The 24843-nt window shown below is 52.7% G+C and overlaps 1 protein-coding gene and 1 non-coding gene across 2 annotated transcripts; both read right to left on the bottom strand.

Annotated features, from left to right (window-relative positions):
• Window positions 1-698: 698 nt before the first annotated feature.
• HEYL (hes related family bHLH transcription factor with YRPW motif like) lies at window positions 699-24843 on the bottom strand. Its single transcript, XM_081492078.1, has 6 exons — window positions 24670-24843; window positions 15950-16509; window positions 8634-8700; window positions 7550-7633; window positions 6249-6330; window positions 699-3672 (listed from the first exon to the last, which is right to left on the bottom strand). The coding sequence occupies exons 1-6, from the start codon at window positions 24778-24780 to the stop codon at window positions 2999-3001; spliced, it is 1578 nt and encodes a 525-aa protein (XP_081348204.1). The 5' UTR covers window positions 24781-24843; the 3' UTR covers window positions 699-2998.
• TRNAG-UCC (transfer RNA glycine (anticodon UCC)) lies at window positions 17966-18038 on the bottom strand. Its single transcript has one exon. It is a non-coding gene; the product is annotated as a tRNA-Gly (tRNA).

The following is a 24843-nucleotide window of genomic DNA, read 5'->3' as shown; positions in this document are numbered from 1 at the left end:
TGACTTTGAGCCCAGCCCCGTGCTTGGCACTGGATACAGGGTGGAGTGCAAACCAGGCAAGGTCCCTGGCCTCATGGAGCTTATGTGCCGGTGCGGGAGACAGTTCACCAGCAAGTAAACACACAAATGGATGTGCAAGGGTAAATTCCATATGAGAAACAAAGAATAGAGGACTTTGAGATAGAGTCAAGCCCAGTAGTCAAGGAAGGATTCTCTGAGGAGGTGACATTTCAGCCAAGGCCTCAGGGTATGAAGAGCTTTCAGCCTGCAAAGGGTAGAGGAAGAGCATCCTTGGCAAAGGGAACAGCAGATGCGAAGTCCTAGAGTTGGGAATGAGGCTGGAGTAAGGAAGAAATGAAGGAAGGCCAGAGTGGGAGAAGCACGGGCAACAAGCTCGAGATTGGCAAGAAAAAGGCTGAACGTGAGCTTAGGACCAGAAGAGCTTAGCTTTTATCCTCAGAATAATAGGGAAGTGGAGTAAGGATGTGAAACCAGGGTTGATATGCTATGGTTTGCATGTTTAGAGCTCTCTCTGGCTGTGCTGAGAACTGACTGGCAAAGCAAGAAGGAAGCAGAGTGACCTTTCAGAGGGCAGAGATCTGGGGAGAGGTGCTGTGGCCAGACCAGGGTCGGGGCTGAGGGCTCAGAGAGAAGTGGATGGACTCCAGACATATTTAAGAAACAGAACTTTGCAGAGGTTTCCAGAAAAGCTAAAAAAAAAAACTTTATTGAATATGTATGACAACCCCAACGATGGGGTGGGAGTCAGGGGCACCAGAAAGTTTTGGGAATATAAACAAAGATACACGTGCCCTCAGCCACGGAAACCAATACACATAGTCACCGTTTCCCCCACGATCTCTCAGGGAGAATGAACCCAAGAGCAACTAAGACGCCCAAAGTTCTGGGTCATTCCTACCTCATTCAACGGTGTCAAGTGATTCTTTTGAAACACGGTATCTGAAATGTGAAAATGTGTTTCCCACTGTCCTGCCATCAGATGTTGGATTCTTGGGTTAGGAGGTGGTCAAACTGCAGGACTGGAGCACTGACCTGATGTCCGGGGAGCAGTAAACCACCACCTGCAGTGGCCGGGGAGAGGGACGGTGCCAGCGAAGAGGGGAGGAGGGGCCTGCCCCGTCTAAGAAAGGGGACGTCGGTCTTTGCCTTCCACCACCACCCTCTGTGCCCCCTCCCAACGCCCGGGAACCTGCTGGCAGCCCTCCCTCCGTCTCTGTGTCCCTCAGCAGCAACCCCGGCCAGGGACCCGCTCCCTGAAATGACGCCTCTCTACACGCAGGAGGTGGAAGACAGCAGAATCTGATCCAACCACCTCACACTGAGGCGTAAAAGAATGCCTTTAGCTCTTTATCCCTCCTTGAGGAATTTACCTTCTCAAAAGAGCTTTCTGGGTCATTTAAATGATCTCTGCTCTCCTTACCCACTTGTCTGAAAGGGCCCTTTCTCCCCAGGGCTTTTGCAGACTCTACTTTTTAAGCCCATGCAGTCTCCTCAAACTCAACCTCTGGGGAGGGTAGTTCCATCAAAGGGTAGGGGTGGGAGACTCTTCCAGGGGTGACAGAAGTATTTGGTAACTGTGCAGTCAGCACCAACGACTTGCCAGCAGGAGGGCCCCGAGGCCTCGGGTTGGCCAGGTGGTAACCAGCACGGGGTCCTGGGGAAAGCCACGTGGTGGGGGCAGCCAGAGGCAGTCGGGGAAGCAGGTATTTGTCAACAGGCACAGAAGTGTTTCTTCATTTTAACAACCATCTGGCAGCGCTGGGCGGGCTGTGTCAGCTCTGGTCTTCCCCATTTTGTTCCGTTTCTGCTGTCCCACTGGGAAAGGTCTCTGGGCCATTTGTTCCGTTAGAGGGAAAGTGGCCTGGGCGGGAAATGGGGAACGCAGTGGCCTTTGGGCAAAGCCAACCGCGTGGAATCCCAGGTGAAGAGGATCCCAGGCCCTCGACCCACTGCATGACCTTGAAGGGCCAAGCCGCCTCTGACTGTCCTTCCTCTCGCCCCTCCTCACAGCTATTTTTGTCCAGCCTGACAGCCCTTGGCGATCCCAGCCGTCTGGGCTCCATGAGCCGGATGCAAACCAGGCAGCACAAACGTCTGGTGCTGAATCCCAAGAGGATTCCTCTCTGGGCGCCGTCACGTGGGAATGCGGCTTCTGTGCTGTGTATCCGACGGGACCACAGGCCTGGAGGATGGTGACCATGCAGGAGGCAGGGAGCCGGGTTCTCTGCTGCACAAGCCTGGCTCCTGTCTGAGGGCACCATCCAAGGCCTGGGGGTGAGGACACCCAGTCACGGAGCCCAAAGACCTCCCAGCTGTGTGCAGGGAACTGTGGTCACCTGGAGGGTGGGTGTCGGCAGCTGGGAAGAGCGTAGGCGCCGGCCCTGCTGGGCTCCCAGTCCCCAGTCTTGGCCGTGGTGGACAGCAGGTCTGTTCTGGGGTTCACTGGGATGGGGGAGGAGATAGGTGGGCTGGGGCAGACAAGGTTCCCAGGAGACCTCTTTGTGGCCCCTGCGCCGTTACTATCTCAGGAAGTGAAACAGACACTATGTTCCGGCCCAGGGGCCTGGGAAGGCTGCAACCAGGCAGTCACTGCGCCTGGCTGGGGTCTGATCTCTAGGGAAGCAGCACGCCTTAGGTCATTGTGCCTTTTAAAGCGTTGTTCCCAGACCTGAGATTAATGCCTACTGCCCCATGTGTTCTCAGGCAGGAAAGGGGTCTGGGCACAGTTCTTGGAGGACTCTCCTGGGACTCCTCTGTCCAGGGAAGAAATGAGACCCAGACTCTGAGATCACAACAGCTCCAGGAGAAGCTGGGACAAGCAGTGAGGTGGGGAGATGGGCGAAAGGAGGAGGGTTCCTTGGATGGGTGAAGAAGACACCTTCATACATAATCAGTCCAGGAAGCAGAGCAGAAAAGGCAACGCCATTTTTAGAGCTCCTGGAAAAAGAACTCGCCTCCTCCTGGGGGCAAAGCCAGCTCAGAAAGCCCCGACTTCAGTGATCTCAGAGACCCAGGAGCGGCAGAGCATAGCTCCTGCTGGCCTCCCAGCTGGCCCTGGGGAAGAGGGCCTGGGGGCAGGAACAGCCACATAAGCAGGAGACCCCACCACGCCAGGGGGGACAGGGGAAGGAGACCGAAGGAGGGGTGCCATGTGGCTGCTCCTGGCGGCCCTGCCACTGGGGGCCGCAGGCAGGGGGGCAGCTGGCCTCTCCAGGGCGCGGCCCCTCCGGGTAGAAGATGCCCCTCGACTGGGCAGCAAATTCCTCCGGGCTGGCAGGATGGTGCCAGCAGCTCTGCGCAAGGGGGCTGCTCGGAGGGCCGGGATAGGGTAAGCCAGAGAGGAAGCATTGGGAAGCATGGGGCCGGGCACTCTTCCTAGGATGGCGAGCTGGTTGCTCGGGGCAGAGAGCCCAGGACAGCTGTGGAAAAAGGACCAGGGCCAGGCAGGGAAGGCCAGGGGGCTGGCAGGCATGGGTGAAGGCTCCATCTCGGCTGCATAGCTGTTCAGGTGGGAGAGAAGGCGGATCCGCACTGGGTCTGCACGGCTGCTGGGCCCTTCCAGGACCCCCAGGTACCTGATGACCTCGGTAAGGCACTCCCGAAAACCGATGCTCCGGAAGTCGACCGCCAGGGCTCGAGCATCAAAGAATCCTGCAAAGTGAGGCACGATGAGAGCATGCTGGGCAGGGGACAAGCACGGCGCCTGAGATCAGACTGTCCTGAGTTCTGAACCTGCTTTCCTCACTCACCCCCTGTGTGAGCTTGGGCATGTCACCTCACCTCTCTGAGACCCAGTCTCCCCATCTGTAAAGGGGGAGTGGTAAAGAACCCGCCTGCCAATGCAGGAGACACGGGTTTGATCCCTGGGTCAGGAAGATCCCCTGGAGGAGGAAATGGCAACCCATTCCAGTATTCTTGCCTGGAGAATCCCATGGACAGAGGAGCCTGGTGGACTACAGTCCATGGGCTTGTAACAGTTGGATACAAATGAACACACGCACACACACCTGGGGTTGAGGAGGTGAGGTCTGAGGACCAAAGAAATTCACTAAGCACAGCGCATTATAAAATATATTGTTTTCATCCTAACTCATGATTAACCCGAAGAAGAAACTCTGTGGCCAAGATAACTTCATTTAAGCAGATGCTTGCCAGGTGTGAAAGGGTTGTGCACATGGAGGTGTGGAACAGCCCTGAGGAAGGGGGTGGATGCTGGGAGGTGGTGGTAAGAGCCATCAGAACTGGGAGAGTCCTTGGAGAGGGAAGCAGACAGTAGCAATGAAGCATGAAGTCTTTGGAGGCCAGTTGCTTGACCATGGACTTAACCAGCGCTCTGACTATGGACAAGATTCTTAATCTTTCATGCCTCAATTTCCTGAGCTGTGAAATGGGCACATAACAGCACTTGCTACATACAGAAGGGAGGACAAAATGAAATGGTGCAGAAATACCTAACAAATGAAAAGTGAACTATCATTTATATGACTGGTTTGGCCCCCATAGGTATTCGAGTTTGTTTCCCAGCACAAAGTACAGTCTAGAAAGCAGGATCCCACCCTGGACCTCAGCTGCTGCCCTCAAGCCAGGGACCCTGTTTGGGGGACCTGATAATCAATTTGGGGTGACCAGGGGGACTGCCAACAACAGTATTCACATTCTCACTGCCTCTCCACTTCTGCCCCTCTCTCAGTCACCTCTGAGCAAGGATGGAACAGCCCCAGTGAGCACTGGCCTCATGATCATGGCAGCAAATATCAGTTCCCTGGTTCATGGCTGAGGCCCCCACAGAGGGACAGCTTGGCAGGAGTCGATGTTTGGAGCCAGGCCTCCCTGGAGGCAAGACCTGGCTCTGGTGTCTGCTTAGTTGTGCAACTTTGAGCAAATCCCATCACCTCTCTCTGTTCACTGTTCTTTTTTCACTAACATTTGCTGGGTTCTTCCTAAGTACTTAATTTGCACTAGCTAATTTGAACCTCATAAAACCCTATCATTATTCCCATTCCAGAGATGAGGAAACTGAGGAATAAAGGGCTTAAATCATTCATCTAAGGTCCTAATACTAGTAAGCAATAAAGTCAGGGTTCAGATCCAAAGCCAGTGCTCTAAGCCACAATTCTCTGTCTTTCCATCAGGCTTTAGCCAGAAAATAGAGAGGACACCACCACCCACCCTTGAGATTCTTACGAGAATCAAATGAGATAACATTAGAGAAAGCATTTTGAAAACTATAAAATCATGCCAAAATATTAGTCATTATTTTTCTTTAAATTGGATAAATATAAATGTAGCTTGAACTATCTCCTCCCTTGGTTGATTAGAGACAGTTTCCACTGTCAGCCATGCATTCCTTCGGTGGAAGTTTTCCAAGTGACTACTTGCAGCAGGGTCATCAGGCATGCTTGCTAAACAGGCAGATTCCTAAACTCTAATCCAGACCTACTGCCTTGGGATCGCTGGGGTGTGACCCACGACTCTGCCTGCCCCCACATGACACTGCTGCACACCGAGGCTTGAGAGGCACCAGGCTGGCTCACTTCAAATGCAACTGTCTCCTTGACGGGTAGCAAGTTAAGGTTTCAGGGCTTCAGTCTTCAGAGCCAAGGTCAGTGGAGCTTTCACAGTTTCCCAATGGTGAAATTACAAAAACACACAGAGCTGCTTCAAAATTTCCATTTGCCCAGAAGTCTTTTAAAAACCATAGTTCCGTGACTTTTTTGTAGTGGACTAGCTCACAATAACACAATGAATTACATTTGCATCTTACTACCGTCCCACAGCTGATCTTTAACTGGGAGTGTGACATGTCCCCCCCAACACCGCCAAGATCACAAAAGTCCAGAAGCCTAGACCAGTGTGTCGGCACACCGATGAACCGCCGTGGCTAAAAATCTCCCACTGGGATTGCAGTGAGAATGAGCTCATTCAGGCTGATGCTTAACGAGGCCCTGGCGGAAGGGAGGGATCAGTAGTCTGTTATAGAAGAGTTCCTCCAAGGTTCAAGGTTGGCAGGAGTGGAACTGAAGAGAGGGCAGGACACAGGGAGACAATGAAAGCAGAGAGGGTGATGCCAAAGGAAGAAGAGAGACGAGCTTTGCTTCAGCCCCTCTGTGAACTGTGAGCTCCACAAGGGCGGGGACCGTGTCTGCTTTGCTCACCACTGTATCCCCAGAGCCCAGCCCCCAAATATTGGCTGTAGGAATGACTCCGAGAGAGTGTAGTGTCAGTACCTGTGCCTCCAGTGGCATGGAGCATTTTCAAGTGATCTACCGTCATCTGCAGGACCTCGGCTTTCTCCAGCTTGGAGGAGCCCTGTGTGTACAGCAGACAGAAGAGTGATGGTCTTCAGCTGACCTCTGCAACTCACCTCCCCTGCACAGGGTAATCAATACTCACTGCCTCAATTTTCTCCTCTTCCTCCAGCTCCACCAGTGCCTGAAACTGGGCTTCTGTTTTGGCCAAGCCTTCCAAATCGAATAGATTCTCTTCAGTTCTCTTTTTAGCCTGCTTTACCATCAGTTCCTGAACGCCCTCCACTCCTGTCTTCTTGCTCTAACTGACCCTTAAAACGGTGGTGTTCCCGGTGGGTGATGGCCCACTTTTCTTGCTCTGTGCACTCTCCTCAGAGGGTCCCCTCCACCTCCGTGGCTTCAGGTACCATCACCAGAATGTCACTCCTGCATACCCACCTGCCTCCTAGATCAGCTTTACCAGAAATCTAACTTCACACTCATCGCACACACACCCAAGAGCTGGCTCGTCATCTTACCCCAAAGCACCTGCTCTTTCTTCATTCTCTCGTGGGGAATGTTTCCGGAGACTCCAGCATCACCTGGTCTCCCAGGTGAAACCTAAGGGCTGGACTCTCCATGCGAGTCCTTTGAAGGTAGGTACTAAGTCTAGTTCATGGCTGGGCTTATGAAGGTTTTAGTAAAGGTCGGTGGAACAACTGACTTGTTCTCTCCAGCAAAAGGAAGTCACAGGACCTATGATGGTGCCGTGGTGTATACGGTGAGAGTCTTTGAGGTTGTCTGATTGATTCAACTGTCTGACTTCCCACTGGAGTCCCTCCACCCCAGCATGTTCAATGACAGAGCCTTACTCCCCAAGCAGCCTGTTCTACTTTCACATAGCTCTGGAAATGTCAGTAGTGCCGAGGGATAGGGCACTTAGGATCACACAGTCTGTGTTCCAGTTCCACTCTGCTATTTACTAGCTGTGTGATCTGGAGTATGGAGTAAGTTACTTCACCTCTCTGTGTTTCAGTTTCCTCACCTGTGCAATGGGCATCACAGTCCCAACCCTCGGGATCGTTCTGAGGATTCAAGTCAACCTGATGATGGACATAAAGCCACAGCCCCTAAGACACCTCAGTCAATCTGAATTTCCATCACCCTTATTCCTGGCCATCGACAGGCACTTCACAGCACTTCAGGAAGCTGCCACCAATCAGTAAGAGATGCTGTGGGAAGTGAATCCTATCTGCAACCCACACTGTACTTCCTTGAGCATATTCAGCAGTGTCACATACCTGCTTCTCAAAGGCAGTGGGGACCAAACGCCGCAGTTCAGAAAGGCTGCTGTTGATGCGGTCCCGGCGCCGTTTCTCTATGATCTAAAAAGCGATGAGGAAAGAAACAAAAACTAAGTAAGCACTTCATCACAGTTTCCAACATGTTTTGATGGGCACTGACTCATATCTTCCTTCACAATATTCCCGTGAGGGCGATAAATCCATTCTTACATTATGGAGGAGGAAAATAAGGCTCAGAGAGGGGCAGCAATTTGCTTAAGGTCACACAGCAAGGAAGTTCAAGGCTGGGAATAGAACTCAGATCTCTTGTCTCTATCTGAGGAGTGGTATTCAACACATTTAACCATTGATACAACAGGGCACCAATCAATCAGAATACAAACAACAGCCACAGCCCTAGAGCAGACCCTAGAGACCTCTGCTGGGCCAGGGAGACCCCCGTCAGTTGCTGGGTCATGAAGTCAAGGAGTCCTAGGCATGGCTCTCTCCAGCTGGGAAGGCCTTTCATTCCCAAGAGCTCATTCTCACCTCATGATACTGGTAGTGGAATGCTTATCTCAGGATAGAAATTATGACACCCGTTTTACTGACAAAGAGAATGAGGTTGGATGGACGAGATTTTTTGATTAGTGAGTGGTGGGGCTGGTCTCTGCTGGATTCTGGGTCTCTGGACTTCCAGGACAGAAGCATGGCTACGTCCTTCTTCTGTCCCCCTTCCTCACCCCTCAGCACACTGGGAGGGAGTGAAAGTTCTGGGCTCAGAGAGAAGTGAGGAAGACTGGGATAAATAACAATGGCTAGTCGCGTGTCACCTTTTGTTCTGAGCACATTACATTAATTCACTTCAAAACAGCCCTTTGAGGAAGGTACCATCATGATTTCAGTTACACAGATGAGAAAATGAGGCACAGAGAGGTTAAGCGGCTTGCTCAAGGGCACTCGGCTTGCTACTGGCAGAACTCGGACTTGAACCCAGGCAGCATTGCTTCCCCCACGGTGTTTCTGACCAGGGTTCTCTGGGCCAGGCCCCTGGGAACTCAGGGCAAACCTCTGTTCGGCAACTGCTGAGAAAAACACTCACCCCTCTGCGTTTCTTCCTGGCTTGCATTTGTGAAGGGCTGGGGGTGGACAGCGGCCGGGCCATCTGGCTGGAGAGGAAGAGAAAGGCTGACTTTTTAGAGGACCATCTCCCTGGCCTGGGCTGACCTCGGAGCCGGCTGTGGGCGGGCGCAGCCCCCTCCCAGCGCCCGAGGTCTCCCAGGCCCGGGGGGAGGAGGCACAGGGCAGGCGTGGGTGGGGACGCTTTCTCTCCCCTTCTCCCCGGGGGCTCTTTTCTCCTTGGGCCAAGTCCTCCCCTGCACCGAGTTTCCTGCCCCAGAGTGGCCGGCGGCTGGGGCCATGGGATGGGGGGGCCTGACTCTCACCCGGACCTGACCCGCTGGGCTTCGGCCCCTGCCCCTCGCCCTCGAGAGAACCGCACCCCGGCCAACCGGCTCCTGCAACCCGATCCCCCGGGCGGGGCGGGCGAGGGCACGGGCGGCGGCGGCGGCGGCGGCGGCGGCGGGGCCGGGCCGGCGGGTTGGGTTTCAGAGGGAGCCGCTGGGAACGAGCGTGGAAAGAACAGATGCCGCCGCTTCCCACGGGCCGGGCGCGCCGGCCGCCCGCCCTCCGCCCGGCCTGCAGCTGCCGCCTCCTCCCACGCTGCGCGGCCAGGCCGAGGGGGAGGCAGCATCTGGGTCACAGGCCCCTCTCGGACTCTGGGGACGCGGCCCTGGCCTCCCCAGAAAGCCCTAGCCTCGCATCGCTTCGGGCCTCCAGTCTGCCGGGCCTGGCTGAAGGATGGATGTTCGCTCGCACCCCAGGAGTTCCCATCACGTGGAGGAGGCTCAGCCCTCTGGGGCTTTTCCTGTCCGTCAGACTGATACTCTCATCAGCCCAAGTGCTTGCAGTCTTAAGGGTCTCCTGCTTCAGAGGCTCTCCTGGAGTGAAGGGGATTTGCTGGGCTGCACTTAGGATCATTCATTTGGCCAACATGCCAGGGGCCCCACTCAGACCTAGGACTGGACTGGATGCCCTCGGCCAGGCCCCAGATCCCCAGAGCCCAGCTCCCATTAAAGATATCACAGCCACAAATAACTGCAGACAAGGGGACTCCCCTGCTATTTCAGACACACATCTGAACAGGAGCCCAAGAGCTCCTCTCTACCTAAAACCTCCCCACACCCCACACCCCCGCCTGGGGTTCTCATCTCACCAAAGGCACCCATCTCCCATTTCTGCAAGGTGGGCACTCGACCACCATCTTTGATTCTTTCTCTGTCCTCACCTATCCTATCAAAACCTGCACACTCATGTCTAAAATATAGTTTACACCTGTCCCCCTTATCTCCATCGCCAATCTTAGAACCAAGCCTCCATCACCTTTCTAGTCTGCAGGAGTTTATTGTATCCCACTACCCCCTACAAGCAGGCAGAGTGATCATCTAAATGCAAATGCTGGGACCTCTTTGGTGGTCCAGTGGTTAAGACTTTGCTTTCTTACCTAGGGGGTGTAGGTTTGACCCCTGGTCAGGGAAGCTAAGATCCACAGGACTCCGTGGCCAAAAAACCAAAATATAAAACAGGAGGAATTACATATACATTACTGTATGTAAAATAGATACCTAATGGGAGGTTGCTGTATACCACAGGGAACTCAACCTGTGACAACCTAGAGGGGTGGGGTGGGGTAGGGGTGGGGTGGGGTTAGGTTCAAGAGGGAGGGGACATATGTATACTTAACAGCTGATTAGCGCTGTTGTATGGCAGAAGCCGACACAAAATTGTAAAGCATTTATCCTCCAAATAAATTAACAACAAAAAACCCAGAAACAATATTGTAACAAATTCAATAAAGAAGTTAAAAAAAAAGTCTTTAGTATTTCCCTGGTGATCCAGTGGTTAAGAAGCCACCTGCCAATGCAGGGGACACGGGTTCAATCCCTGCTCTGAGAAGATTCCTATGTACCACAACTACTGAGCCCGGGCACTAGAGCCCGTGCTCTTTGCGACCTTATGGACTGTAGTCTACCAGGCTCCTCTGTCCCTGGAATTTTCCAGGCAAGAACACTGGAATGGGTTGCTGTCTCCTATTCCAGGGGATCTTCCTGACACAGGGATTGAACCCACATCTCTTGCATCTCCTTGCATTGGCAGGCAGATTCTTTACCACCGTGCCACCTGGGAAGCCAGTAACAAGAGAAGCTACCACAATAAGAAACCCGAGTCCTGCAACCAGAGAGTGCCCCCCACCCCGCAACTAGAGAGAGCCCATGTGCAGCTTCGAAGGCAGAGCACAGGCAAAAATAAATAATTTTTTTTAAATCTTAAAAAAAAATCAGATCATGTCACTCTCTTAAACTCCTCGGGGACTTCCCAAAGATCAAGGCCACCATCTTTCAGGTAGCCCAGCTGGCCCCTGTCACCTCCTATACGCAGCTTGTTTTCGTCCTGTGTGCTCCAGCTTGTGAATGCACTAATCCCTTCTTGTGGTGTCACATACCGTTTCCCTGGTCCACCCCCTCTCCTCACCCCAACCTCAGCTCCTTTGCCTAGTAACTTCTACCACCTTTCAGATCTCAACTCAAATGTCAACTTTCTGGGGCAATCTTTTCTGACATCACCCCTCCCACCTGATGTTTGATGGTCTATCTCTCCATGAAGTCCATAAGTTCCATGAGGCCATGAACCATGTCTGTCTCATTCACAGTTGTACCTGGTACTCAGCAAAGCCTGGAACATGACAGAGCTCATGGTTGAGCTCCACCTCCTGCCCTTGCCTTTGGCATCACTGAAGGACACAGAGGTGACACCATAAAATCGACATCTTAGACCTTTATGAAATGGCACATGTGGCTTGCCCGGAGGGTTCCAGCCCACTTGACAACCCTCTTGGCATTGGAGGTTGGATCATTTTCATCACTGCTCAAAGAGAGAAGGTTGCAGGGGAGACCAGATCAACATTTGCCAAACCTACTGCTATGGCCCTGGCTTTGTCCAGCTACATCTGGAAAAGGCTATTTCCATCCAAACATCTGGACAAGAATGTAAGGCGGGTGAAAACTCCTGGGAGGGATGGCTCAGCAAGCTAGGCCCAGGGCTCAGGGGGCCAGATCCTGAGATCTGTAGGCTTGTTTACAAAGCTTCACTCTGGACAAGCCACAAGAGCCAAGGTCTACTAAGAAACACGGCCTTTGTCCCTCCGGGGTGGGTAAGGTGTCTCCAGGGGTATTGGGTTAGCACTGCGCGCGTCACTGCCTCTCAGCCTGATCCCTCCTCAGGGACCGTCTGTTGGAGGCTGACACCCCCCTTTCAGGGGAGCTCAGTCATCCCTTTTCCCATCCTCCTGATTCTCTGCAGTGTTATCCCTCTCCCTCCACTCTTGTATCCCACAGGCATGCCTCACATCACAGCTTTCCAGGCATCACCACAGGTATTAACACTTCTCTCCTTTGAGGGACAGCCCCATTTCACCAGGGCATCACCACAGATATTAATACTTCACTCCTTTGAGGGACAGCCCCATTTCACCCGGGCATCACCACAGGTATTAACACTTCTCTCCTTTGAGGGACAGCCCCATTTCACCCGGGCATCACCACAGGTATTAATACTTCACTCCTTTGAGGGAGAGCCCCATTTCACCCGGGCATCACCACAGGTATTAATACTTCACTCCTTTGAGGGACAGCCCCGTTTCACAGATGAGGATGCTGAGCATGGGGAGCTACGGCAGCTTGCCCAGCCTATGCAGCTGCTGAGGAGCAAAGCCCTCATGGGAATCCATGTCTTCTAGCTCCAAATTCAGCATTGTTTTCCCTCCTAATTCCTACTTCCTGTCTGTCTGAATAGCCCTCCAGTCCCCTTAGCCGTACAGCTCCCAAGAGCCCAGCCAGAGCGAGCTCTTTTCCAGGCTGTGATCTGGCCCTGACACTGGGAGAGGGTGTGAGAGCTTCTTGACTGAGAGCCTGGAAATAAGGCAGATTTTCAGGGACCCAGAGAAAATACATTAAGTCCCAAGATCGGCTCCATGGGCATCAAGGGATCCCTAGCCAGAATTCTGGGGTGGTCTCTTGAGGGAGAGGCAGCTTTCCAGGTGGTCTGGCCACCAGTCATGACCACCCTCAGCGGTCAGCCTCAGTTCCTTTTAGGGAAATACCCTGAGGAGCCTTTGCAGGTGACCCCGTTCATTTTCCATCAATCAGAGGCAGACTCACAATGTCTCCAGCGAAAGGCTTTCAGAGAGCATTCAGCCCACTTGTAAAATATGGAAACTCAGAGAGGGCAAGGGATCTGCTCCAGGTCACACAGCAAATTAAACGAGATTCCAGAGCTGAAGCCAAGTCGACTAGTTTTTCATCCACTGCTCCCCATGTAGTCATCATCCCACCATGTATACTTCATAGCCAGTGCTTTCTGTTCTAGATAGCACTTCCGCGTTTGTTTCTTTCATTTATCATACATAGCTCTGTGAATTAAGTATTGGGGCCATTTCACGCTAAGGAAAAATAATCATTTGATAGCTCAAGGGACAAAGACACAAAGTCCAGGCTACAGACGTCCAGACTTTTCATTAGACCATGCTTCTTCATGAACATGGCACCCTCCAACTGAACAGTGAGCCCTTAGAGAGTTTTTAAAAAATTAATTAATTAGGCTGCGTTGGCTCTTCATTGAATCACAGGGGATCTTTCCTTGAGGTGCACGGACTCTCTAGTTGTGGCATGTGGGCTCAGTAGTTGTGGCCCATGGACTTAGTGGTTCCACTGCATGTGGGATCTTAGGTCCCTGCCCCTGGATTGAACTCGTGTCTCGTGCATTGCAAGGGGGATTCTTAACCACTGGACCATCAGGGAAGTCCCTAGAGAGCAGTTTTATTTGGAAGCTGCCTTGTGTCAAAGCAAGAAGTTGTATGCCTTAAGTCCATTACCCTATCAAAGCTTCAATCTGTGAGGTAAGCATAGCATCCCCATATTGTAAGGGAGAAAACTGGGATTCAGAAAGGGGTAGTCACTTGCTTAATGGTGGTGAGAGTCACACACAAGTCTGTCTGACTTCGAAGGCCACCATGTGCCTCAAATCATGTAGAAACAACCCACAGACCCTGAACCAGTGCCTGACATGTGGCAGGTGCTCATTAAATTTTTGCAGAGAGGGAGGGGAGAGGTATATTCTCAGTTTGGACCCACGTGTGTCAGGGGGCTGGGTTCAGATAGGAGCTCTGAGGGTGATTCTCACATGTGGGGCAGGACACGGCGGCCACCGGGTAGATGCCCACAGGGACAATGGAACACACCCTGCTCTTAAGTCGCTGAGCGGGGAGGGGTTTGAGCCCTGTCTCTGACCCTGGGGAGAGGCTGGCTGCTTCAGTCCCGTGGCCCTTGCCACTGTTTATCTGGCTTTCTTTGTCCATGAAGCTCTTCTTCTCTGAGAGTTCCCTGAGGGCAGAGGCTGAGCAGGATACATCTGGCCCCCCCACGCCCAGCCCCGGGTCTGGGCCACAGCAGGCATCGTTCAGCGCTCCCTGAATTGAAGCATTGATGTCTGCTGGGGGGAGGGCCTTTTGGTGAGTGCTACAAAGAGGGGTCTATAAGTCCGCCTCTGCCAGATGTCCAACTGCTTTCTCTCCTCTGAGGGGGTCTGCTCGTCAGAGAATCTAGACAGTCTCAAAAAACGGGCTCTGGTTGAAAGGACAAAATGTTGTATAGGAAAAAAAAAAACTACATACCGATCCTTTATGCCATAGTCCAAATGCCACTGCCTTCAGGAAGCCCTCCTTGCACATTTGGTTGTGAGTGTCCTCTCCCTGCTCAGGTGCCCTCACAACCCAGAACCTGTCTCTCCTTCCATCTTCCATTCTGCCCATGGACTTTGTGTGACCTGGCAGGTCACTGACCAGGCTACAAATTCTTGGGAGGACAGAAGCCAGCTCCCATTGGCCTAGCTCTCTGACACCAATTTCACGCCTCTGATTCATGAAGACCCAATGACACTGAGCTTGAGACACCTCCCCCAACACCCCATCCCACCCCCCCACCACATGGCGTTGGGCCCTTCCCCTGCTCCCAGCAGGCACAGACTCAGAGAACTGATTCTTTAAATAGCAGTTTCTGCTAAACAATTTTTAAAGGCTAGTAAGTTGCATAGGGAATTGTATTATATACCCCCAAACCTCATGGACAGGAAATTACCTCCTATTATAAGCTAGAAATAATTGGAAGCTGGTGGCCCTTTATTGGATTTGTGATTGAAAAGGATCCCCTGGACTGAAATTATGACATACTCTCAGAAACATCCCTAAGAATGAACGGAATCCCCTTTGCAAATCTAGTCTAGAGATTCAGGTTTAGATAAGCCAGGAGGGACCAGATAGGCCTCCCTTTTCTACTCCTTGTTCTCCTTTATTTCCTGATGAGGAAACAGGCTCACAAAGGGAAAGCAATGGCCCAAGGTCAAACGGTGAGTTGGTGGCAGATTTGAGGGTAGGACCCAGGCCTGCAGGCTCCCAGTCAGTCCCCGCTGCTCTTTCAAGTTCTGGGTATCACATATTGAGTGCCTGATACTAATTAACCATTTGCTACCTGCTGGGCTCTGTGTGAAGCCTTTGACATGGGTTATCTCATTCGATTTTCCTAATAATCCTATGAGGTCAGTTCTGTTATTTATACCCATTTTACAGATGAAGAAACTGAAACTTAGCTTGTTCACAGAACTGGGACGTAGCAGAGCTTTTACGAGTCTCGTTTGTTCTACAGGTTTGACACCGGGTCTGAAAATGTACCAAGAGTTGAAAGACATTGGCAACAGGCTGATGTGGTAGAAAGGGCACTGGAATCGACTGGAGTCGAGGCCCTTGCATTAACCATGGGCGAGTCAGGGAGTATTTTTTTCAATATTAAAACCTTAATTCCAAAGTCAAGTTTGCTCAAGGAGGATTTTCTTCCCTTGGAAGTTTTTCTGTGTGTGTGTAATATATGAAAAGTGCATCCAAGCTAGACTAGAATTAAGAAGGTGTGGTTACTCTTCATAGCCACTGCATTCTGAACCAGGGGGTGTGATACCAACAGCCCGGGAGGGTTCCTAAGATCTTCAGGGAAAGACCTTGCAGTAGCCCCACCCCGACACTTGGAAAGACATCGCCAACCGGACCTCAGACCCCGAGCTGAACTCTCCCTCCATAAAGCATTCCCAGCCCTAAACCGCGGAGAGCGCACGGCATCCCGGCATCTCGGATACTCGTGCGCGTAACAGTGGCGCCACACCTGCGTCGCCCCAGGATTCGCCCAGCGCTCGCCAGCCCGTCGGGCGGCTTCCCAGCCGGCTCGCCCCCGCGCGCTCCGCGCCCCCAGCCCGCCTTACCTCAGTTCGCCTTCGCGGCCCACGTCGATGGGTCCGTCGGACTCGCTGTCGGAGCCGCTCGGCTCCTGGGGCCGCTTCATCATGAACGCGGGCTGCGCGGGTCTCCGCCGGGTGGCGCGGGCGGCGAGCCGGGAAGTCGGGCCCCGCCCCGGCCCCGCCCCGGGGGCGCCGCCGCCGCCCTTTCCCAGGGCCCTTTCCTGCGCCGCAGCCCCGGGCGCCCCCTCGCCCCCGCCGTGACGCGCTGGCCGAGCCGTGGGAAGGCCCAGGGCGGTCGCCGCCCCCGCCGACGGCTGGGAGGTCCGGCTCCGCTCCGCCGCCTCGGCCGCCGCGAACTGGGTGGCCTTGGGCAGGTGCCCTTGGAGGCCCCCGGGGAGTCCAGGGGGTCCCGGTCTGGCCCTGGTTCGCCCCGGGGCGCTGCCGACTCCGCGATGCCCCAGACTGCCGAGGTCTAGTCGTGCTGGGGTCCTGGGAGCGGCAGACACATCCGGTTTGGGGAGGCTGGTGGGGGTGGCTGTGGCCTGATCCTCGATCCTCGACCAGAATCCTCCAGCAGCTTCTCCCTAAAGGATCGAGAACAAGTGTAATGTAGGGTGGGGGGCGGCTGTCACCCCCAAAGGGATGGCCGAAGTTGTGGCTGCACCACCTGAGCAGGACTGGCTCTGGCCAAGGTGCCTGAGGACCCGCCTTGGTGGAGGGGGTGCTGGGTGTCCCTGGGAATCAGTTCACCAGAGGCCGAGCTGTCCTGGGAGGCCAAGAAGTCTCGGAGGAGGCCCATTCCTGAAGCGATGCCTCAAAAGGGGGTGGGTGGCAGTCTCCAGCCTCCCTTCCTGGGATCCCTTACAACAGACCAAACTGTTCACTGGGCAGGGGCTCCTACTGCTCTGCCCCTCCGAAGGGAGACTCAAGGAAGAGTCTGAGAGATTCATCTGCCATCCTCATGGACCAGAGGATTGACCCCCAAGGCCCAGAAGGAAACAGAATGGGGCATCCTGGAAGGTGGACTTCATGAGCAGGGAGGAGGAGGAGACGGGAAGGCCATCTCCATGTGGTGGGTCAGACACCAGCAAAGTCCTTCCCTTTGACTCACCCACCAGGACACAGTGAGAGCCACTCCCACCCCTGCCCCACTTGGGAGAGTGGGGTTGGTCATCTGAGAATAACTGCACTTTCACTCCCACAGCAAGACCTGCTTGGGGGCACTTGATTATGGTGGGGGGACGAAACAATCCCATGCCCCCTTCCACACACGACCACAGACATTATCTCGTGGCCAGGTACACAAACACGGGATTCACTGACGGCTCAGCGGGTAAAGAATCCACCCGCGATGCAGGAGCACAGGAGACGTGGGTTGGATCCCTGGCTCAGGAAGATCCCCTGGAGGAGGAAATGGCAACCCACTCCAATATTCTTGCCTGAAAAACCCCATGGCCAGAGTAGCCTAGTGGGCTACAGTCCAACGGATTGCAAAGAGCTGCACGTGACTGAGCGACTAAGCACAAGTACACAGACCCAAACACACAGATACACAGATAACACAGCTGGCATGCAGTCAGAACCGACAGCCTGGGCTGCCTCAGGAGGCCCCGGTAGTCACACCAGCCACACCTGTGGACTCTCTTCCAGATGTCCTCGGCACTCACATAGCTTCCATGGGCACCCACTAGTGGAATGGAAACCTCAACCAAAAGAGAAGGTTTGCAGCAATAACATGCTGAGATTTTATAATCTTTTAAGCATACTGGATTAAATAAAACATTAAAAATTAACTTGTCTTTTTAGTTTGTTTTTTTTTAATGTGGCTACTGGAAAAATTTTAATTGTATATGCTGCTCCCCATTCTATTTCCATTGGACAGTGCTAATCTAGTACAGGTTTTCTTTCTTTTAAAAAAATATTTATTCATTTGGCTTCACTGGGTCTCAGCTGTGGCACTCAGGATCTTCTGTCTTCGTGCAGCACGTGGGATCTTTAGTAAAGGCATGGAAACTCTTAGTTATGGCATGTGGGATCTAGTTCCCTGACCAGGGATTGAACCTAGGCCCCCTGCATTGGAAGTGAAGAGTCTTAGCCGCTGGACCACCAAGGAAATCCTTAGTACAGGATTTCTTGACCTCAGTCCCACTTGACATTTTGGGCTGGAAAATTCTTTATTGCCTAGGGCTGTTCTGTGCACTTTAGGATGTTTAGTAGAATCCCTGGCTTCTACTCGCTCCATACCAATAGTACCTGCCCAGGTCGTAACAATTAAAAATGTCTCTAGATAATACCAAATGTCTCCTGGGTGAGAAATCCTGCACCCCACCCCACCCCTACACTGAAAACCGCTGGTCTAGAGAAACCCCAAGATTTAGAGGTTGAGTAGAAGAAAAAGAGCTGCCAGAGGAGGCTGAGAAGAAACAGCTGGGAGGTGGAGGAGAGCCAAGGCTGGGGGTTACAGGAGCCAGAGAGTGCTTCAAGGACTTGGTCATGATCATTTAAAATGTCAGTCAAATCACATCACTTCCTGCTCAAAACCATCCATAAGCTAGCTTCCCATGACATCCAGAATAAAATGCCAACTGCTTCCCGTGGCCTATACACAGGGTGACATGTGAGACTGGGGCACCTCTGAGAGTGAAAGAAAGCAACCCTAATAACTCTGCTGGGACCGCCAGGGTGTTACTGGGCGTGAGGCCACCCCAAGCCCTGGGTTCTGCCCCTTTCCTGTTCACTCAGGCACTAGAGCCTTTGTGCCCTTCTGCTGACATTTCCTGCCTGTGGTTGCTGCAGGACTTCAAATTGGTTGTTCCATCTTCCCAGAATCCTCTTCCCCCGATTGTTTCGGACTCATCGTCTCACTTCATTCGGGTCTTTGTTCATATGTTACCTCCTTAGAGAAGACTTTCCTGACCGCCTGTCTAAAACGGCCACCCGTCCTCGGATCCCTTCGTGCCCCCGCCTCACACCATTTTACTTTACAACATCTGTTAAGCTCATTGTTGTTGTTCAGTCACTCGGTTGTGTCCGTCTCTTTGCGATCTCATGGACTGTAGCCCGCCAGGCTCCTTTGTCCATGAAATTTCCCAGGCAAGAATACTGGAGTGAGTTGCCATTTCCCTCTCCAGGGGATTTTCCTGACCCAGGAATCAAATCTGCGATCTCCTGCATTGGCAGGTAGATTCTTTACCACTGATAGTTGAGATATTTATTTATCATCTGTGTCCTCCAGCACAAGATAAACTCATTGAGGGTAGACACTTGTCTCTCCTGTTCTCTGCTGATTCTCCAGCACCTAGTACAGTGCCAGGCATTAGGTAGGTGTGCGATATATACTTGAGGGCAGAATAAACTCATTTGAGATGCTTGACTATGATGGGAATGTAAGCTAGGATAATAACTGGAGGCAGACGTGGAATCTGGGTTTATTTATTTTTGCTTTTGTTTTATTTTAAGATGGAAGTGAGTAGGGCATGGATCTAGCATCAGGAATCCATCCTTCTGTGGGATTCTATGAAGACGCTTCCACCTTGACTGTGAAGTTCTTGGGGGTAGAAATCATTTGTGTTGTTCATTATCATGTCCCTTAGTGCCTAGTCAAGTGTCTAGCGCATAGCAAGCATTTAAAATTGTTGTGAGGGACATCCCCGGTGGTCCAATGGCTAAGACTCTGCACTCCCAATGCAAGGGGCCCGGTTTGATCCCTGGTGCTAGTGATAAAGAACCTGCCTGCCAATGCAAGAGACACAAGAGATGTGGGTTGGATCTCTGGATCGGGAAGATCCCCTGGAGGAGGGTGCGGCAATCCACTCCAGTATTCTTGCCTGGGGAATCTGTAGACAGAGGAGCCTGGCAGGCTACAGTCCACAGGGTCGCAAAGAGTCAGACACGACTGAACTGACTTAGCGCAGCACAGCTCAGGGAACTAAATCCCACGTGCTGCAACTAAGAGTTTGAGTGCTGCAACTAAAAAAAAGATCCGACTAAACAAAAAGATCCTGCAGGCCACAGTGAAGATCTTGCATGCCACAGCTGAGCTCTGATGCAGCCAAATAAAGCTCTGATGCAGTCAAATAAATAAATATTAAAAATAAAATAAACTTGTTGTAAAATAAATAAATGATCATAATACCAACACCAAAATAAGTTTTTATTGTGCTTTTACTGCATCAGGTATCAAGCACTGTACTATTTGACACGTATTAACTCGTTTAAACCTTACACGTGTGCTTAGTCGCTCAGTTGTGTCCAACTCTTCGCAACCCTCTGGACCCACAAAGCTCTTCTGTCCACGAGATTTTTCAGGCAAGAATACTGGAGTGGGCTGCCATTTCCTTCTCCAGGGGATCTTCCTAAACCAGGGATCGAACCCACGTCTCCTATGTCTCCTGCATTGCAGGCAGATTCTTTACCTGCTGAGCCCAGGGAAGCCCATTTAAACTTCACAACAACCCTATAATAGAAGTTACTACTTTTACTCTATTTTAATCCCATTGTACTGAGACACAGGGAAGCTGAGTAACTAATCCAAGATCACACAGCTAGTAAATGGTAAAGCTGGGACTCCACCCAGGTAGGCTGGCACCAGATTCATGCCCTGGAGTGTGGTGGACCAATCAGAAGCCTCCTGCAATAGTCCAGGCAATAGGTTCTGGTTTAGAAGGGAAAAAAGATGAAACAAATCCACAGGATGCTGGGCTCCTGTCCGGATGACTGAGTGGGTGAAGGTGACAGGCACCAAAGAGAAACACAGGGGAAGGTAAATTCACTGTGGCCATACTGCTTGTGTGACCCATGGAGAACACTTCGAAGGAGAACCCAGGGAGATGTCTGGGCTGGAATAGAGATTTGGGGATGCACAGCTAAAGCTCCAGGATACATGGGGTGTCTCAAAGAGCTAGTGCAGAGCAAGAAGGAGGAGAACCTAGCCTAGATCCCTGTGAACTACAGCCAGAGAAACTCTGGGGGTGGAGGAGGAAAACTGAACAAGAATAGAGGACCTGGGGCTGAGGTCAGAGAGGGTCGGGAACACAGGTTCGGCAGCCAGTCCAGGGGCTCTAAGAGGAAGATACGTGCAAACACAAGGTCACAGAGGCCTTGGCTTGAATGAAGGAAGCAGAGACAAGGGTCATACCCCCAGGGATCTGGAAGTGTCTGTGGAGAAGGCAGAAACAGATTTGTAGAAGGGGCACATCAGTGAGAGAGGGTACCACAGGCAACACCAGAGGCTGCAGGTCCTTAGGAGGAATCTGCTTGCTGATGGAAAGGAGTCAAGGGGGGCAGAAGAGTGAGCCCGGCAGTAGCAACTAGCCTCAGTCCAAAGGGAGGGAGGCAGAGGGGAAACCTTCACCCTCTCCACTTCCCCTGTCCCCTCACCGCAGAACAGGATGAGCAGGAGAGATTTTCAGGGCCAGGTCTCAGCTCTAGTGATACTTTCTCAATCCCTGAGCCCACATTAGGTCAGCCCCTTCTCCTAGGGCTGGTAGTCAGATAACTAGACAGACACGGCTTGGTGCCAATGGTTAGGCTGCACGTGGGCCATATGTTGGAATGGGGTTTCAGAGCCCTCTGCTGGGCCAGACACTGAGCACCTAACTGCAGAGTGATAGAGGTATTGGGAGTCCTAGAGGAGAGGATGGTTGTCATAGAGATGCTCTGGACAGCCATTGTGTGGGGGTGCTGAGTCGCTTCAGTCGTGTCTGACTCTGCAACTCTATGGACTATAGCCAGGCTCTTCTATGGGATTCTCCAGGCAACAGTACTGGAATGGGTTGCCATGCCCTCCTCCAGGAGATCTTCCCGACCCAGGGATCAAACCTGTGTCTCCTGCATTTTCAGGTGGTTCCTTACCACTAGCACCACCTGGGAAGCCCCTGGGCAGCCGTTGGTAGTTATTAATCACGTGATAACATACCTGTCTCTGGGACATAAAGGCAAAAACCGAACTGTTTGCTCCTCATCCTCTCCTAACAAAGCAGTGTTTGGCACCTAATAAGTGTTTGGTAAATATTAGTGAGTGACAAGCGATGGAGAGGGAGCTGGGGGCTCCCGAAGGCCTCTACCTTCTCTGTGGAGGAGGTGGGACTTGGTCTCCTGGAAAACAGCAGAGTTACAATAGGCACAGTCCTGGTCCAGGATCTGGGATGAGTGGCTGGAGCACCCGGGCACCACTCAGCCCTCTCTCTGCAGGCCCTTGCCGCTCTCCATGTGTCTGTGGACACTGAGACCCAAAGAGGGAGAGAACACCCCAGGGGCCACACAGTGAGGCAAGAGGTGAGCTGGGATAAGAAAGAATTTCCTGTGCCTTGGTTTTCTCATCTGTAAAAGCTACTCACTCCATAGTCTTGTTGTGAGGATTAGATGAAGTGAGATGCATAGCACCGTGCCTGTTGTTTAGAAGGAGTACTTGGTAATGTTAGCATCTGGGCTCAGCCTCTGTCTCCACGTACTTTCTCTCTAGGTGATTCATCTACTCCCATGCCTTTACCTCTTATAAGCCAATCATTCCCCGATCCTTTTTCTATTTGGCTGCAGCTGGTATTAGTGGCGACATGCTGGATCTTTTAGTTCCAGCATGTGGGATCTAGTTCCCTAACCAGGGAATCAAACCCTGGCCCCCTGCATTGGGAGCTTGGAGTTTTAGCCACTGGACCACCAGGGAAGTCCCGGTTCCCTAATTTTTATCTCTAATGCAGACCTGTTTTCTGAGCCCAGACCTATGTATCCAACTGCACAGTCTTTCTCCTTCCCCTCGAGTTGGTCCACCTGTGTGCCAACACCTAGCTGGGTGTGCTGGGCCTACCCTGGAACTCCCGCAGGCTCTCTTTACCAAGGTCCACACTGCCAAGGCCTCCTGCCCAGATGTCAAGCATTCCCCATCACTGCTTTTCTGCTCGGTATTCCATCCTGAGAATAAACTGAGCCTTCTTGCCTCACGGCCTCCCTGACTCCTGCTCCTCCCAGGCCCTTCCTGTCCTCCCTTTGCCCTCCTCCCCTGCCCCCCTGGGACCCATCAGTGCTCACTCCCCACCTCCCCAGCTGCCGCCACAGCTGGTCACTGATGGAATGTGCAGCTGCTGGGAGCCACATGTGCGGAACAGGCGGTGCACAGCCACCCCTGGGGCCAGCAGGGTGGGGGCTGGGGCCATCTGTCTATGTCTATTTGTCTGCCTACAATACACACACACACACACACACACACACACACACACTCTCTACCAGCTCCCTGTCCAGGGCAGTGATGGACAGTATTGCTTTGGTTCCCTTCCCAATCCCTGGGCTGCAGAGTTCACAGGGGTCTTGCTCCATCTAGAGCAGGCTCAGCTCTAGAGAGCATCTAGCCTGGCCCACTGTCTTGACGCCCACACACTGCCGCACCTGTGTGCAGGCAGCACAAAGCTCCACATAGGCCACCCGGGGCCAGGTGATCAGGGCTTTCCTAGATTTCTCAAGCCCTGGGGGTTGCCCTGTAACAGAGGAACCCGGAGGCCCCGGATGCATCCCAGAGCCCCTTTGGCAGCATCCAGACGCTCTGCTGCTGGGGCGGCGCCAGCAGCATCTGTCCGGGTTCCCACACTCTGGCCTTTCTGGAATCTCCACCGATTTCTCTTCCATGTGTACATGATGTCAGAGGGACAAGGACATGGGGAGTGGGGGAAGGGGAGGGGCTGAGGACATCCTGCTCCCTGAAGTCAGATGGCCATGAGGGGTGGGGGAGAGCCTGGTCCCTGGTACTGCCCGCCCAACAAGGAGAGGACCACTTGGCCTCTGGCTCCCAAGCCTGATCTGGTCCTGACACTGCCCAGAGCCTTCCGGTCAGAGCCCCTCACCATCTCTGTGGAGGTCTCAGTTTCCTCACCTGTAAAATGGAGCTAAGCCATCTAAGGGCAATATAAAGGCTGTAAAATCCTCAACCTTACTGCAGGTCCTTTATGGGCACAGCTCACTCTTTCACTGCTTCCCTGACCTCCACCCTAGCCCTGCCATTTCTCTTATGTTTTGCTGCTGCTGCTAAGTCACTTCAGTCGTGTCCGACTCTGTGTGATCCCATAGATGGCAGCCCACCAGGCTCCTCTGTTCCCGGGATTCTCCAGGCCAGAATACTGGATTGGGTTGCCATTTCCTTCTCCAATGCATGAAAGTGAAAAGTGAAAGTGAAGTCGCTCAGTCGTGTCCGACTCTTCACAACCCCATGGACTGTAGCCTACCAGGCTCCTCCGTCCATGGGATTTTCCAGGCAAGCGTACTGGAGTGGGTTACTATTTCCTTCTCCATCTCTTAATGTTTTAGGACACATAAATAACACAGGTTCATGTCTCTGAGTCTTTGTATTCTGTCTATTTTGAAAGGCTTTCCTTTTTCTATCTGGGCAATTCTACTCTGCCTTCAACTGTAACTGTCTTAGTCAGTCAGTTGTGTCCGACTCTTTGCAATCCCATAGGCTACCGCCCACCAGGTTCCTCTGTCCATGGAATTCTCCAGGCAAGAATACTGGAGTGGGTTGCCATTTCCTCCTCTAGGGGATCTTCCCGACTCAGGGATAGAACCTGGGTCTCCTGCCTTACAAGTAGATTCTTTACCATCTGAGCCACTAGGGAAGTCCTCTGCCTCCAAAACCCAGCACAAAAGCCCCTCTTTCAGAGGCCTGTCCAGCCTCCTTTGGGCGCTGGTACTGCCTCCTTGTACTTCCATGGTTCCCTCTATGGGAGCCTGACCTCCTCGTTTCACTACTGTCTGCTTACCTCCCCCGACCGTGGCTCCTCAAGGAGCTGTCCTTCCTGGGGTGGATGGCCACTCCCAGGAGTCCAGGCACAGCACTTGGCAACCTGTGGGATCAGACCATAGTCAGGCATGGTTCTAGGCCTGGGCTCTCCTGATGCTGCCAGGTAGAGCTTCCCACCTGTACCCTCTGGTCT

This window comes from Giraffa tippelskirchi, chromosome 5 (assembly GCF_054371585.1).
Source record: "Giraffa tippelskirchi isolate mGirTip1 chromosome 5, T2T-mGirTip1v1.2.pri, whole genome shotgun sequence".
Classification (NCBI taxonomy): domain Eukaryota; kingdom Metazoa; phylum Chordata; class Mammalia; order Artiodactyla; family Giraffidae; genus Giraffa; species Giraffa tippelskirchi.
This window is presented reverse-complemented; position numbering and strand designations above follow the sequence as displayed.